Source organism: Sphaeramia orbicularis, chromosome 19 (assembly GCF_902148855.1).
Source record: "Sphaeramia orbicularis chromosome 19, fSphaOr1.1, whole genome shotgun sequence".
NCBI lineage: Eukaryota > Metazoa > Chordata > Actinopteri > Kurtiformes > Apogonidae > Sphaeramia > Sphaeramia orbicularis.
This window is the reverse complement of record NC_043975.1, coordinates 4,566,622-4,584,842: the sequence shown is the minus strand read 5'-3', so window position 1 is coordinate 4,584,842 and position 18,221 is coordinate 4,566,622. Positions and strand designations below refer to the sequence as shown.

The following is an 18,221-nucleotide window of genomic DNA, read 5'->3' as shown; positions in this document are numbered from 1 at the left end:
AGACTGAGAACAGTGTGACTGATAAAACAGAGAAAACAAACAAAAACTGAAGCGGATGAGTTTTCGTTGCTTTTTTGATGTCATTTTGATGAAGTGGAGTTTGTACAGAACACACTGTCCACCACAGACCAAAGCATCAGATAATGACCAGACTGGGGTGAGAACCAGAAAGAAACAACTTCAAAGAAACAGTCAACGACAAAAAAACAAGTGATAAAAATAGAAGCTGTTGTTTTCTTTACTGAACTCAGCTGTAAATGTAAAGAAAGGAGTTCTGAAGTCCATGTCAGCGTTTCTTTGATTCTGAGGCTCATGACAGTCTAAAGTTATTATGGGATGTTCTTATCTCTGAACCGCGGATCAACAAACAGCAACTTAGCAGACCAAACTGCGACAGTTCGGACCTTGTTTGTCGGATTCTGAACAGATCTTTAGTTCAGCTACTGACGACACAAACCGAACAGAAAACAGGTGATTAGCGGTTTTACTGCGGCTGTTTACAGTCTAAAAACAGAGCTAAGCTAACAGAGCTAACAGAGCTAAGCTAACAGAGCTAACAGAGCTAGGCTAACAGAGCAAAAACGTAAACTATCAGCTGACGCAACAAATGAAGATTACTAAGGATTATAAGCAATAGAAAGTGACCAGATGAGACGAGAACTGCAAAGAAACAACTGTTAGAAGTGATACAAATAGAAGCTGTTGTTTTCTCCACTGGACTCAGCTGTAAACGAAAAGAATGGAGTTTGATGCTGAAATGGAAGCGTTTCTTTGTGAGTTTATCAGGCTAATGAAGATATAAAGTTATTATGGGATGTTTCTATCTTTGCTAAGTTGCTGTTTGTTGATTGTTGGATTCAAACAGATCTTTAGTTCAGCCACTGACAACACAACCTGAACAGAAAACAGATGATTAGTGGTTTTACTGTGGCTGTTTTCAGTCTAAAAGTAGAGCTAAGCTAACAGAGCTAAGCTAACAGAGCTATAATGTAAACTATCAGCTGATGTGAGGATTATAAGACAGTGTTATTTCAGCGACTGTTAAAATAAGCATCTTTGAGTTGTGGTTTTGTAGAAAACTTGATGATTCCATACTACACATGTGGAAATAATGAGCTTTAGACTTTATTCAGGGTTGGTTCGTTGGTGGTTTTGGTAGAAATAAATGTGTTCTGGAACCAGACTGACCCCTACTGGTGAATATTTGTAATATTAATATAACGTAGAACCACTTTAATGTTAGAAGGGTTAATCTTTGGAATGGACTGGAAGATCAATTCAAACAGTCTAAAACAATTAGAACTTTTCAAAAGACGTACAAATGAGCTATTATTCAAAAATATAGAGCTCAGGATTAACTAAAGAAAAGACTTGTTTAAAAGACTCAATATTGGTAATTGAGATAAGGACATGATTTACCTGAGTTAAATTAAATATGAATTCTTTTCTGTTGTATATTTAGTAATGATTACACTGAACATGTTTTTGTTTGTTTTCGTGTGGAAACATTGTGTTAATTATAAATAGTGTTAATAAGGCAAAATATGCCTTAACTTCAGCCTGAAGCCTTTCAGTCACACTGTACATGGAACAAATGAATATGATGTTTTTGTTTGTAGTTTAAAGTAATTAACGATCAAATAAACTACTACTGCTACTACTACTATTACTACAATCACCACTACTACTACTACTATTACTACTACTATTACTACTATCACCACTACTACTACTATTATTACTACTACTACTACTATTACTATGACTACTACTGCTATTACTACTATTATTACTACTACTACTACAACTATCACTACTACTATTACTACTACTACTACTACAATTACTTCGACTACTACTATTACTACTACTACTACAATTACTTCTACTACTACTATTACTACTACTACTACTACTACAACTATCACTACTACTATTGTTACTACTACTACTACTACTATTACTATTACTACTACTACTACTACTATCACTACTACTACTATTACTACAACTACTACTATTATTACTACTACTACTACTACTACTACTATTATTATTACTACTACTACTACTATCACTACTACTATTACTACTACTACTACTATTATTATTATTACTACTACTACTATTACTATCACTACTACTATTATTATTACTACTACTATTACTATCACTACTACTATTATTATTACTACTACTATCACTACTATTATTATTACTACTACTACTATCACTACTACTATTATTACTACTACTACTATCACTACTACTATCATTACTACTACTACTATCACTACTACTATCATTACTACTACTACTACTACTATTATTATTATTACTACTACTGTTACTATCACTACCACTATTACTACTACTACTACTACAACTTCTACTATCATTACTACTACTACTTCTACTATTATTACTACTAGTACTACTATCACTACTACTATTATTACTACTACTACTACTACTACTACTTCTACTATTATTACTACTAGTACTACTATCACTACTACTATTATTACTACTACTACTACTACTACTTCTACTATTATTACTACTAGTACTACCACTACTACTATTATTACTACTATTATTACTACTACTACTACTACTACTTCTACTATTATTACTACTAGTACTACTACTACTACTATTATTACTACTAGTACTACTACTACTTCTACTATTATTACTACTAGTACTACTATCACTACTACTATTATTACTACTACTACTACTACTACTTCTACTATTATTACTACTAGTGCTACTACTACTACTATTATTACTACTAGTATTACTACTACTACTATTATTACTACTACTACTACTACTACTTCTTCTATTATTACTACTAGTGCTACTACTTCTACTATTATTACTACTAGTACTACTACTACTACTATTATTATTACTACTACTACTACTACTACTTCTACTATTATTATTACTACTACTACTTCTACTATTATTACTACTAGTGCTACTACTACTACTATTATTACTACTAGTATTACTACTACTACTATTATTACTACTACTACTACTACTACTTCTACTATTATTACTACTAGTATTACTACTACTACTATTATTACTACTACTACTACTACTACTTCTACTATTATTACTACTAGTACTACTACTACTACTATTATTACTACTACTACTACTACTACTACTACTTCTACTATTATTATTACTACTACTACTACTACTATTATTACTACTAGTATTACTACTACTACTATTATTACTACTACTACTACTACTACTATTATTACTACTACTACTACTACTTCTACTATTATTACTACTAGTATTACTACTACTATTATTACTACTACTACTACTTCTACTATTATTACTACTAGTACTACTACTACTACTATTATTACTACTACTACTACTTCTTCTATTATTACTACTAGTACTACTACTTCTACTATTATTACTACTAGTACTACTACTACTACTATTATTACTACTACTACTACTACTACTTCTACTATTATTATTACTACTACTACTACTACTATTATTACTACTAGTATTACTACTACTACTATTATTACTACTAGTACTACTACTAAAACATTGTGGTTTGAAGTCTGCACTTTTCCATGTACTCTCCTTCTCTTGCCGCTCCGTTACATCAGGACTGGCCTTCAACAGGTCGTCGCTGGATCTTATTAAATTACTTTTTCATTTCTGAGGTGATTCACCAATGATTTTGATCTGGACTGGAGCAGGGTGCAGCTCTGACAGAATGCCCCAGGACGTTCACATGTGAGAACATCTGCTCTGCTGGTCCTGCTCAACCGCTCTGGATTTCATTAGAGTCAGTGACTGAACAGGAGACGTGGAACAAACACTCGGACAGGCAGGATGACACATACTCCACGTTCGGCGTCGGACGTGTTGACGTCGCGTTAATATTGTGCGGTGTTTGACGGGTTAGCGCTAACTGTACGCTCGGAGCCTGAGGCGACAAATACCAATTAATCCAACGTGTTTGTATTGTGGACGTCTGCAAATGCACATGCATGTATCAGATTTCCTCATACATTATGGATGGATTCAACACGGTCTAATGGAGAACAGCCAACGCTCAACAAATGGAATCAAATGGAAACACGCAAAGAGAAGCTACTGAATCCAACGTTAGCATGTTGAAGCTAAAACCAGACAGCGCTCCACCCTTGAACCCCCTAAAGCCTGAACCATTAAATCACTGACAGAAAATTCCAGTTCTTTAAAACCGGAGCCTTTATCGGTCCTTTTGAAGAACCAAAAAAATTATTTTCAAGTATCAGTTTCACTGTATGAGTTTCAATTTTGTATCAGATTTGATACATCAGGTCTCAATGTCATAATTATGAGATTAAAAAGTTGAAATTATGAGATAAAGTCATAATTGTGAGATTAAAAAGTCAAAATTTTGATAAAAGTCAAAATTATGAGAAAGTCAAAATTATGAGATAAAAAAAATCGAAATTTTGCGACAAAAAGTCCTAATTATGAGATTAAAAAGTCTAACTTATGAGATAAAAATTGAAATGATGAGACAAAAAGTCATGATTCTGAAATAAAAAGTCGAAATTTTGTGATTAAAGTCAATTATGAAATAAAAAGTCAAAATTTTGAGATAAAAAGTCAATTATGTGATAAAAAGTCAAAATTACGAGATAAAGTCGAAATTATGACATTAAAAAAAATAAAAATTTTGAGATAAATATATATACAGTCGTAGAAAAAATTATTAGACCACCCTTGTTTTCTTCAGTTTCTTGTTCATTTTAATGCCTGGTCCAACTAAAGATCAATTTGTTTGCACAAATATAATGATAACAACAAAATTACAGGGCTTGGACAAAATAATGGAAACACCTTCACCTCAAGATGATAATGCCCCAATCCATACAGCTAGAATTGTTAAAGAATGGCATGAGGAACATTCTAATGAAGTTGAGCATCTCGTATGGCCGGCACAGTCCCCAGACCTCAACATTATTGAGCATTTATGGTCAGTTTTAGAGATTCAAGTAAGACGTCGATTTCCACCGCCATCGTCTCTAAAAGAGTTGGAGGGTATTCTAACTGAAGAATGGCTTAAAATTCCTTTGGAAACAATTCACAAGTTGTATGAATCAATACCTCGGAGAACTGAGGCTGTAATTGCCGCAAAAGGCGGACCTACACCATATTAAATTATATTTTGTTGATTTTTTAAGGTGTTTCCATTATTTTGTCCAACCCCTGTAGCTCATAGTAGTTTAATTTCAGAGCTGATATCTATCCATTTAACATGTTTTCTTGATAATAACCTAAATCACTTCAGTTCTTCCATCAGTATCTATGGCATTGTACTGACAAAAACAGTGCTTTTAGGAGTTCCATCTTTTCTTTTCTGTCTGTTTTAGTCACATGATACACACAGGAGTTAGGACTGGATTGTTTTTGATGACTTCTGATGGTTTAATAATTTTTTCCACAACTGTCCGATGTAGACATTATGTGAAAACATGTCATATTTCAGCTCATTTTAACAGTTTTATTTCATTCTACTGTGTTTTTGGACAGTTTGGATGTACATTAATATATATGTGTGTGTGTGTGTGTGTGTGTGTGTGTGTGTAAACTGATATATATTTGATGGATAAAGACAAAGAAAACCCACGTCTGGGCCTCGGCTTTAGATTTCCATCTGCCTCGTGCATCCTTGACACTTCTCTCCGTCTTTATCTTTTGAGAGTTTGAATAAACAGAAAAAAATCTCCAGATCGGAGTAGAGTAGAGGTGGGAATGGTGGACAGGAGATCGCAAAAAGAAACGCAGCCGACATCTGACAGTGACTGGCTGTCTTCGTCAAGGTCAGGACGCCAACGCCTGCAGAGAAACGCTGCCTTCACTGTCAGCGTCTGATCAGAGGGAGGAGCCTCTATATGTGGACAAAAGTATGTGGACACGGTGAGTTCAGCTGTTTCTTTTCTAACAGGGGTCTGGGATACAAGACTATAATGACTAATGGTAGAATATAGTTTTATATTATGGGATAAATATCACTGCATTTGGTTTAAATTGTTATCTTTGTTTCCAAAATGTCTCAGATGTTTATTTTTTTAATCTAATTTCTCTCAACATTTTTTTTTTTATTTTTTTATCCATGACTGATTTTAAATGTTCTACCTTTAAATTTCTAAAACATTTTTCACGCTCTGACTGTAAATAATAATTTTCTACCACAATAAACCATCTACTTTCATCACATCTCACTTAAACTGTAAGGAAATACTGATGTTTCTAAACTATATGGACATAAATATTGGGACACATCATGACACGCAGTCAGTATAATCAATACAACTATGGCACACATTCAATATAACCAATAAAACTACGACATGCATTCAATATAATCAATACACCTCTGTTCCTTCCCTGTCCGTCTGTTTTCTTTCCAGAATACTAAAGCCAGCAGATCAGTGTGTTTGTGTGTGTGTGTATTTCTGTGTGTTTGTGTGTGCGTGTGTGTTTGTGTGTATTTCTGTGTGTTTATGTGTTTGTGTGTATTTTTGTGTATTTGTGTGTATTTCTGTGTGTCTATATGTTTGTGTGTATTTCTGTGTGTTTGTGTGTGTGTTTGTTTTTGTGTGTATTTCTGTGTGTTTGTGCGTTTGTGTGTATTTTTGTGTGTTTGTGTGTATTTGTGTGTTTGTGCGTTTGTGTGTAATTATGTGTGTTTGTGTGTATTTTTGTGTGTTTGTGTGTATTTCTGTGTATTTGTGTGTGTATTTGTGTTCATTTTTGTGTGTGTTTGTGTGTATTTCTATGTGTTTGTGCGTTTGTGTGTTTGTGTGTATTTCTGTGTGTTTGTGTGTATTTCTGTGTGTTTTTGTGTATTTCTATGTGTTTGTGCGTTTGTGTGTTTGTGTGTATTTCTGTGTGTTTGTGTGTATTTCTGTGTGTTTCTATGTGTTTGTGTGTTTTTGTATATTTCTGTGTGTTTGTGTGTATTTCTGTGTGTATTTCTGTGTGGATTCTCTGGTGTGAAAGAAAAGGAAACCATCCCAGTCCCTGTAGAAGATCATCGGTATCAGTAATGTGTGTGTAGGAGTGTGTCTTTTGTGTGTCTTTTGTGTCTTTTCCGTCTCTGCTTGTGTTTTGTTTGTAGTTCGATGCAGCATTTGTTGTTTTTCAGGGTTGAAATGATCATACATATTTATTTCTTGTTCTATTTTCTTCAGATGCAACAAGAAATGACAGGAAACATGTGCACCGCCTTAAAGCACACGAGGAAAACCTGAACTAAACAGTTTTAAAGGTTAAAGTCACTATTTAATGTGACCTTTGACCCCATGGGAAGAAGCAGCACAAGCAATTGGAAACATGTGACATGTTGAAGGGAAGATGGTATATAAAAAAAACAAAACAAAACAGATGCAACCACATGAAAATGACGGAAAAAAAAAAAAGGGAAGAAGAAAAAATGAGAAAATAGAAAACAAGATGAAAATAGAGTAAAAGACACAGGGTAGTACGGATCGTATTAAATGGAAGATGAATGTGTGGCTTTGACTTACTCTAAAATGTCAGATGACCATCATAAAGCTTATTTTCAATTATTTTTTATAAATTTAAATTAATATTAGGGATGCAAATGATCGATTAATCCATTAATCATTAGTTGGTTGACCTTATCGATCAATTAACGATTAATTCTCTTTCAATACGGTCTATAAGAATAAAAGCTAAATAAAACAACAAATATGATGTGAACCTGGAAGGAAGAGACTGCAGACCCTCCAGCATCAGTCCAGTCCAGTTTGGATCAGTTCAGGTTCAGGTGAAAGACAACGAGGAAAGAGACGATAATAAGACGGACGTTGTTTGGCCCCTAGGAACTACGGTAGTTCTACAACACTGACACTAGCTCTGTCTGTCTGTCTGTCTATCACACTGTATAACAGAGGAATAAATAGAACGTTGAAAGTATGTAAAGTTGCACTTTCGTTTCACGACAGTGTTCGTTACGTTAGTTATGGACCGCACCCCCAGGTATATAACTGCACCCCCCCGCCCCCCCCGACAAAAAAATAAATTAGTTAGTTAAAAAATCCCCCGTGCACACAGGCACACACAAATACACACAGTGTCCTAAACAGTTTGTTCTCTGTCCTAAAATAAATCATTTGGTTCATTGTGTTGTCAGTGTTTCTCTTCAGTTTGTTCCAACAGAATACCAGTTTACCCTCTTGTTAATGTTGCACTTCATGTGGAATTTTTTTGTTATTTTTCTGCAGAATGTGAACTGACAGAACTGTGATTAGTTTTTTCTTGTTTGTTCAAAACTACCTTTCAGGGAAAAGTGCAAAACTAATGTTTAAAATACATTTAGTAATATTAATAATTTATTTTCTATTTGATTTGTCGCAGCAGAATTATATTATTCCTGTTTTTCTATATTCTATTGTCTCCAAAAATTGGGGGAACAATGTAAAAAAATTCATAAAATGCATTAATAGACATTTTGAGGGGTTTTCTTTCTTCCCCTACCAAACTGAAAAAAAAAAAACGAACCATAGCTTTGAAAACCGAAAACGTACCGAACCGAAAATTTTGTGTACCGTTACAGGCCTAATATTTTTATATATTTTATGTTATTACAACAATCATTATTTTCCCCCTCACTCCCCCCTCTCTCTTTCTTTCATTCACACTCCCCTCTTCCCCTTCTCCTTATCACGCCTAATCAGTCTGTATTGTTTAGTTGCTCTTTACATTTATTATTTTTTTCATTGTAATATGATGATGTCATTGTTATTATTTGTCATTACTCTGTCATTGTTGTTGTTTTTGGTTTGTTTATTTGTTTGATTTTCCCTTTGTTTATGTGTTGTTGTTTTTCTGTCCACAATTTCTTGTTAACGATCACAAATAAAAATAAATAAATAAATAAATAATAATAATAATTCTAGACATGAGAAGTGAAATGTTTTAGTTGGATTAAACACATAAATGTTGCTTCACCTTTATTATTATTATAATTATTATTATTATTGGCCTCAGTTTTCGGTTAAATCCTACTGTTACACGAGTCGATGTGTTACTGATTCTTTATTGATCTGGTTTAATCTGATCCATTCATGAGGGAATGGATCAGATGGATGAGTAAAGCTGTCAGATTCTAGTCAAATATTCCAATTAAACCCACATGACGAAGTCCAACGCTATAATTAATCCATAACTGCTATGTTTACATTCTCTGAAGCCCCACGGTCTTGTTTGGCATCAACCACCGCCGGTTACGGGTGAGAAAATTCTCCTCCCACTGAAGCTAAATAAACTCTCGGATTAGCCGTGATATGACCGCCGTTCTCCAGAGGAAAAGACAAAACCAGATGGAATATAGACGACTGCAAAGTTGGATGGAATTTATACAAATGACTAAAAAAGAGACAGAGTGAAGATGGATTAAATCAATAAATTCATAATAAAAATGGACATAAATAATGGCAGGAAAATGAGTCAATGATTGAATATCTGACTAAATTTTGCTGCAGTTTTTGTCACCAGATACAACATGAGAATGATGTAAAAGATGCAACAAGAAAAAATGACAAAGTACAAAACGAGATGAAAATGATGTAAAAAAGACAAAATAAAAATGATGTAAAATATGCAACAAGATGAAAACAAAGTAAAAGATGCAATTAGACAAAAACAATGTAAAAGGTGCAACATGAAAATGACACAAACTGGACTAAAGTAATGTAAAAAAAAACAAACAGAAAATAATAATAGATGCGACAAGATGAAAATGGTGTAAAAGAGACAAAAAATAAAAATGATGTAAAATATCCAACAAGATGAAAACAAAGTAAAAGAAGCAATGAGATAAAAAACAATGTAAAAGGTGTAACATGAAAATGACCTAAATGACAAACTGGACAAAAATAATGTAAAAAAAAAAAAAAAAACACACACACAGAAAACAATAATAGATGCAACAACATGAAAATGACATCAAATATGTAACAAGATGAAAATAGCTCCAAATTAAAAAAAAGCTGTTTAAGTCTAGTCATTATAGCAAGAACATGTTTTAAACCAGAAACGCACTCGGAGGGCGCAGACCTCTGCCAAAGCAGATCAGTGTTGTCATCCCCCGATCACCACCAAAATGTAATCATTTGTTCCTTCTGCCAGTATCAACATTTCCTGAAAATTTCATCAAAATCCTTCCATAACCTTTTGAGTTATATTGCTAACAGACAAACAAACAGACAAACAAACAAACAAACAAACAAACAAACAAACAGACAAACCCAGATGAAAACATAACCTCCGTGGCAGAGGTAATTACAAAACAAAGTACATTTAATCCTCAGGGACCATGACCACCTTCTGTGGATAATTTTTAAATTTTTACTCCAACAAAAATACTTTAAAAAGTAAGAAAAAGTGTAGCTTTTCATCTTTCCTGGTGTACCACATGTGTCTTACCTGGGCCCACTGAGGTTCTGTAGTGAATGTGTTAAAATTTTGTGAAACTGACAAAAGACATAAAACTCCACTGTACTTGTGAGAATCTGAGACTCTAGTGTCCCAGAAACTCAACCACAGCAGATTTGATTTAATAGAGAATTAATCTGTTAATTAATTTGACTGACTGTTACAATCCTTGCTGAGCCTTGGTGCTGGTCGTACCTTTCTTTCCAAAGATCCACTGCTTGTGCATGCTGCTGATGAAGAAGATGGGCGTCTGGGTCAGGCACATGAGGAAGTCCGTGATTGCCAGGTTAATGATGAAAATGTTGGACGGAGTTCGCAAACCCCTGCACCTGCACAAACACAGGCAAAGTTGTAAACATAGACATGAATTTTAGATGAAGAAATGACAAAGAAAACATCAGACAAATCTACAGTATGTTTCATAACCCACAGAAGTCCCAGTCCTCACCCTGAGGCCAATGATGCAGAAGCATTTACATAAAATATGGCACAAAAACCAGCAAAATGGGAGGGTGTCCACCAGTGGCGGCTGCTCGTCTTTCAGACAGGGGAAGCTCGCTGTCGGCTTACATCAAAAAATGGTCAAGTTATTTAAGGTAGGTGGAGCTCAGACTGAAGCTTATTCCAGGCATCAGGAAATGAAAACTCATTATTACTCACTCTTTCAGTCCTAATCTTTGGAACAAACAGTTTCAAAGTGTCCACGGAGCACAGGTTGGAACCTCCATGACTCCAGGTAAACAGTGAACATAAATACGAAGGACGTCTCCTCAGAACAGACTTAATGCAAACCATTCATTTCAACAGAATTTGAAATGAACGGTTAATGTTCGTTGAAATACACTCTCAGAGGAAACAGATGAAGCCGTACCTGCTGAACGCATAGATGACCAGAAAGTTTCCCAGCATGCCTGTGATGCCCACCGCCATGATGACGACACCGATGGTGTAATGGACGTATCCAGGGACGTCTACTGTCGGGAATGGGTGACTCGTATCCATAGAAACCTGGAAACCGAAAAGAAGGATAAGGTGATGAGTTTTAACACGTTAACGCTCTGAAACTTCAGCCTGAAAGAAATCTGTGTTTGATCCTTTTTACTACGACTGTTATTTTAGTCATGTCCTTTTTCCACCACTGTACTATGAGAATAAAGATCTAGTATTAAAAAAAACAAAATAAAACATGGTTATATGACAAAAAAGCAAATTTTTTGAGACAAATGCTGAAATTCACAGCAGACCCAAACACTGTCGTCTGTTCATAATCGATGGATTTAATAAGATGTTATTATCTTATTTAATGCTACATGATTTTCCTTTTTTTTCTTTAAACAAATTCATAGTTAAAAATGTAAATACATAAAATTCCCTCCTGTTGTATAAACAGTGGGCATCAGCTGATCCAGTTTCAGACTGTCCACCGTCTCCACTACTCCAAAGTCAGACTGAACCAGATTTATCGCTCAGTCTCCCCAGTGTGTGACAAGTGTGAAGTGTTGGAGGGAACCTGGTCTCATTCCTTTTGGTTCTGGTCCTCATTGACAGGTTTGTGGTCTAAAATATTTGACTGGTTCTCCAGGGCCTATAACAGGCCCCTTCAGCCTGAACCAGGACTTGCTATATTTGGCTGTTCTCAGACTGTCGGGAATATACCTGCAACACCACAGCGTCCACTGGAACTGGAATGATAATCGCTAAGAGACTGATATTAAAAGAATGGAAGTCTCCAAATCCTCCATCTTTTCAAACGTGGGTCAGTGATCTGCTGTCATTAATACAGATGGAAAAGCTCAGGTCTATGAGGACCTGTTCTGTGCAAGGTTCTAACACTTTTGGATTTTTCATTCTAGTTTAGTTTTATTTAGTTTTGACTTTTTTTCTCTAGTTCAGTTATTTTTATTTCATTTTTAGAGCAGGTTCGCTAGTTTCTATCAGTTTTCATTTTTTTCGAAATGCTTAGTTTTAGTTTAGTCGTCTCCTTTCTCTTCTTCTCCGTCACAGTCAAATAAATCCCAGACAGGACTCTGCTGCTTTCTCCCAACTTTAGTCTCCATGTTTCCAGGTAGAGCGGGGACCAGAAGACGACAGGAAACCACAAGTGAACACAAGTGATGGACCGTCAAGTGTCGTACAGTGCCACTAGCTAAAATTGCAATATCAAAATAAATTGATTTCATATCAATCCGACATTGACAAAGACGAAAACAAAGGGAATTTTATCCATAATTTTTTATCCGTTTTAGTTAGTTTTGGAAGCACACAAAACAGTTTCAGTTAGTTATCGTTTTTTTCTTTTATAGTTTTTATTTAATTCAGTGAGCAAAAATGCTTTTACAATTCTAGTTTTCGTCATTTCGTTAGTTTTCGTTAGTTTTCGTTAATGATAATAACCTTGGTTCTGTGAACACTTTTTTAAATGCTTGGACTCTCTTTCTTGCATACTTGGAGGAAGTTAAATTGGACGAGGGAGTAGATCTGTCTACCAGTGACTGTCTTCAGCCTCTGAATGTAAACATGGTGTTGATTTACAGATATATTCATTATTATTATATATTACCCCTCTATGTCGTACTAAAGTAAAAAACTATTGGGTTTCCTGGTGTGCCCACACATACTAGGACATGTTTCTTTTAAAACTCTTCTTCTTCTCTTGTTGTAATGTCCGTCAACATCCGTTTTTTTTTTCATTCCTGTGATTCTAGTTGCAGAAAAAGGTCTTTCCATTGCAGTTTTGTATGATATACCAATTGCACTATGCCTTAAAAACCACCTCTTTTAATCGAAAAATGAGAATTTTGGCAAAATTTTTCCATTAGGGAAATTTTTATGTGCAAGTTATATTTGCGCAATTTGAGGGTGAATGGAAAAGCGACTAGTGGGACTCCAATAAAAAATGACTTACAATGTATTTATTACTGTTTTCTTCCTCTTTATATTTACTATTTTTATATTTATAACTATTTTATCTTTCTTGTAGCCTTTACTAAAGCTTTTTTTTTTGCCTAAAACTAAAAGTTATAGAAGCTAGGATGTCGTCTATCCATTATCGACCTCCATCTCAATGAGGAAAAACAAAAGCCCATCAGATCCTTCAAAACAAACCTAACAGAGATGGTACGTAACGCATGGTTTGATTATAGTTGTCCAACCGTCCAGTGTATGCGTTTGTTCGTCCACTGGGAACAGTTTTCATTCATCAGGAGAGATTTTACTTGTAAGATTCCTCGCCTCAGAACACAAATTTTCACTTGGGAATTAATTTGAGGAATCGGTACAACGCCTTCACACTTCTCCTGTGTCACTTTTCCATCTTTGTGAAACCAGATGGAATATGATTGGTGGCAAAGTTGGATGGAATTTATACAAATGACTTAGAAAGAGACCAAGTGAAGACGGATTAAATCAGTAAATTAATAGTAGAAGATAAATAATGGCCGTTCATTGTAATATCTGACTAAACTTTGCTGCAGTTTTTGTGTTTTGTCAAACTAACAATTTTTATTCCTACCCATATGATTTGAAAAGTAAGGAAAAGTGTAGTTTTCAACTTTTCAGGGGTACCACAGGTGTCTTATCTGGGCCCTCAGGGACCATGACCATCTTCTGTGGATAATTTTTCAATTTTTACTCCTACAAATATACTTTAAAAAGTAAGAAAAAGTGTAGTTTTTCATCTTTCCTGGTGCACCACATGTGTCTTATCTGGGCCCACTGAGGCTCTGTAGTGAATGTGTTAAAATTTAGTGAAACTGACAAAAGACATAAAACTTCACTGTACTTGTAAGAATCTGAGACACTAGTGTCCCAGAAACTAGGGCTGGGTATCATGGCCAATTTCCTTAATCGATTTGATTTTGATTCATAAGGTTCTGAATCAATTAATTGTGATTCGATTCAGTATTAATTGATTGATTCAGATTCATTTAGTGATACCAAAGTACAATTTTGAGTTGGAACTTGATTTTTTGACTACTGCAGCCATGCAACACACAATCAATATTGATATTAGAAAGGAAATAAATCTGACATTTCATCAGTAAACAAATGAATCTGCTCTGAAATAATGAACAGGACACAAACATGTCCATGTTTCTCCAGCGGATCAGATCGGACTTCTCCGTCATCTTTATTCTGTTTTATACCTGCTGCTTCCAGCCTAGATGCACATTAATCACCCTGGGGCACTGACACCAGTTTGGCCCCCCTGGAACAGACTCATGTTGGGCCCTTGGTACAAGAAACTCACTGGAGGGGGAGGGTGGGCGGAGCTTCGTGATTTCCGCTTTACTGTTCCTCTAACTCCACACTCAACCACAAGTGATCGACGTTAATATTTCGAGAATGACTAGCCTCCGCAACCCGCCTCCACCGGCCAGTTTCTCCGCACTGGGGGTTTGAGTTTGAGGCCAGGAGGACCTCCCGTGGAGGGGTTTTCCCCACCCTTCCTCCATGTTCCTCCCGCGCCAGAACTCGCCAGAAGTCGCGAGCACGACCAAGTCTCCACGAGGGGCACACGAGACGGAGCCGGCCATGCTTCCGTATCTGTGGTTTCTGGGTCATTTACTCGTGGTCCTGCTCTGAAATCGATCTCATCCACCATTAATCAATTACGCAAAATTAAAAGAAATTGACCTAAAATCGATTAAATCAATGTTTTGACCCAGCCCTACCATAAACTGAACCACAGCATGTTTGTTGTAATTGAGAATTAACTTTTACTTTAGTGAAGCTTTAGTTCAGCTACTGACAACACAAACCGAACAGAAAACAGGTGATTAGTGGTTTTACTGTGGCTGTTTTCAGTCTAAGAACAGAGCTAGGCTAACAGAGCTAAGCTAACAGAGCTATGATGTAAACTATCAGCTGATGCAACATGCAAAAAGATTATAAGGATTATAGGATTATAAACATGAGAAAGTCACCAGATGAGATGAGAACCATTGAGAAACAACTTTTAGATTCAAAGAAAAGAAGTGATAAAAATAGAAGCTGTTGTTTTCTCTACTGGTACTCCACAGCTGTAAATGTAAATGGAGTTTGATGGTTAATTGGAAGCATTTCTTCGTGAGTTTATGAGGCTAATGAAGGTATAAAGTTATTATGGGATGTTATTATCTTTGCTAAGTTGCTGTTTTTTGTTTGTTGGATTCAAACAGATCTTTAATTCAGCTACTGACGACACAAATCGAACAGAAAACAGATGAGTAGAGGTTTTACTGTAGCTATTTTCAGTCTAAAAACAGAGCTAAGCTAACAGAGCTAACCTAACAGAGCTATAATGTAAACTATCAGCTGATGCAACATGTAAAGCTTCTGAAGATTAAAGGATTATAAGCATGAGAAAGTGACCAGATGAGATGAGAACTGCTGAGAAACAACTTTTATAGTCAAAGAAAAGAAGTGATAAAAATAGAAGCTGTTGTTTTCTCCACTGGACTCAGCTGGAAATGAAAAGAATGGACTTTAAGAATTCGCTCGAGGATTAATTTGTGGAATCCTGACACAATGTGATGCCCTCACACTTCCTTTGTCCGTCGCTGTGTTTGTCCTTGGCAGATGGTTGAGCCACAGAAACAAACGGAGTAAAAAAAAAAAAAAATCTCTTTGCATTTCGCAGAAACGTCCACGTCTTTCTAATAATCCTAGCATTTAAAACGCTGGTGTGTTTCCTCAGAGTCTGACATCTGTTGGAGCAGACCTACTTTGTGCAGAGTCACAAGCTCCTTCCACTGAAAGAGGACATTGCAATCATACAGTGCAAAGTGACGGATGGCGTATGGAAACGAGCGGGGCTAAAGGTCACGGGGTTGTATGTGCGTGGAATGTAAACGCTTTCAGTTCATGATGTGTTGAATCAGGCTCAAGGTCTCTGATTCCTCATCCCTGTTAATTCTCTGCCACTTCGCTCTCTAAATCTCCTCCTTCCTCATCTTCGGGGGTTGTTCATTTCCCGCCTGAAGCAGCTCGGTGCTACATCACAGCGAGGACCAAGAGGAAGTGTCTGACTGTTAACAGCAGTGACCGCAACACGAGCTTTTAACCCATGAAGACCCAGGGAGACTTCTGGGGCAGTTCACCAATGATAGGTTCTCCACATTTAACCTTTTTTAAGTGATTTATCACCATTTACTGTCATATTATTGTCTGTATTTTGCATTTTTTCAGTAAAATCATATATTTCTTCATATTTAACTCACTGTAGATGTTCATAAAAGCTCAGATTAACCCATAAAAACCCAAATCTCCACTGTTGACAAAAACCATCTACTGATCTAAACTGTCTAATCCCTGTTGATCCACTAATCCTATCAATACATGGAAATATTTGGTGTAAAGACGCCCAAGAGTCTCCAGGCTGACATCAGGTACACAGGACAGAGGACGCTGTCTCCTCTGTGGTCCACCTGAGCCTGGAACACCTGGAGGGGAGAAACACCTACATGCAGATGCTGTTCTTGGACTTCAGCTCAGCATTCAACACGATCATCCCCCAGCATCTGGTGTGCAAACTGGAGCACTTGGCCTCGGCACCCCCCTATGCAACCGGCTACTGGACTTCCTGTCCAACAGAACCCAGTCTGTTCAGGTGAATAACAACTACTCCAGTGTCATCTCCCTGAACACCGGTGTCCTGCAGGGCTGTGTTCTCAGCCCGCTGTTGTTCACCCTGATGACTAGAGATGGGAATCGTTAAGAATTGAACGATTCCGATTCCATTATCGATTTTGCTTATTGATCCGATTCCTTATCGATTCTCACTGGGTGAGGGAATAAAAGAGTACAAACGGCTGTGTTTGCATTAACTGTCTTTTATATTTCCATCTCTGCACAGAAAATATAATATATACAGTATGTACAAATAATAATAACAACAGATAATGCCGGGGTGGTTTGGGGGGGGGGGGGGAGTGAAAGTGAAACTAAAGACTCTTTACTGATTCCTCTGTTGCCGCATTTCTACTACATGGAACCAGTTCGACTCGGCTCGGCTTGTCTCCCGTTGTTGTGCACCTCATTTCCTTTCCCTTCTTACCTTCGGAAACTTGTATTTGAGGAGGTACAATGTTTGTTACCCGCACTGAAACCGGAACCGGCCCGGCGTTCACTCTGCCGCCACATTCACAAGACTCCGCAAAGTAGAGTATCAAATACGTGACATTCCTGTAAATGATTCACATGCTGCGGACAAATGTTCGACGATACTGGAGGGATTCCACCCTTCTGAAGACATGGTAGCTTTGACAGTGTTCCAGTGGACCTGGTGTCGTCTGTTTAGACCGTTTCTGCCTCAACGCCATGTTGGCTACAATCTGACCAAGACAATGCAGCGTACATGTGACGTCATCGTGCATGCACAGCGAAGGCGGAATCGATAAGCAGAATCGTTAAGCAGGCAGGCAAATGATTCCAAGGAATCGAGCTACTGGGAACCGGTTCTCAAAAAGAACTGGTTCTCGATTCCCATCCCTACTGATGACCCATGACTGTCGTCCCAGGTTCAATTCCAATCATGTTTTGAAGTTTGCGGACGACGCCACCGTCGTGGGTCTCATCCAGAATGACAATGAACTGGCCTACAGGGAGGAGGTGGAACACCTGGTGGACTGGTGCAGGGTCAACAATCTGATCCTTAATGTCAACGAGACGAAGGAGATGACTGTTGACTTCAGGAAAACCCGACCCAGTCACACACCTGT

At 36.7% G+C, this 18,221-nt stretch overlaps 1 protein-coding gene across 2 annotated transcripts in view; it reads right to left on the bottom strand.

Annotated features, from left to right (window-relative positions):
• Positions 1-18,221, bottom strand: part of LOC115410607 (melanopsin-like) — a 63,060-nt gene that overhangs the window by 29,418 nt on the left and 15,421 nt on the right. For both annotated transcript variants that reach the window (XM_030122327.1, XM_030122329.1), the window contains exons 2-3: positions 11,393-11,529; positions 10,717-10,850 (exon numbers count right to left, since the gene is read on the bottom strand). In XM_030122327.1, the coding sequence (XP_029978187.1) occupies positions 10,717-10,850; positions 11,393-11,529 (271 nt within the window). The remainder of the gene's footprint in view (positions 1-10,716; positions 10,851-11,392; positions 11,530-18,221) is intronic.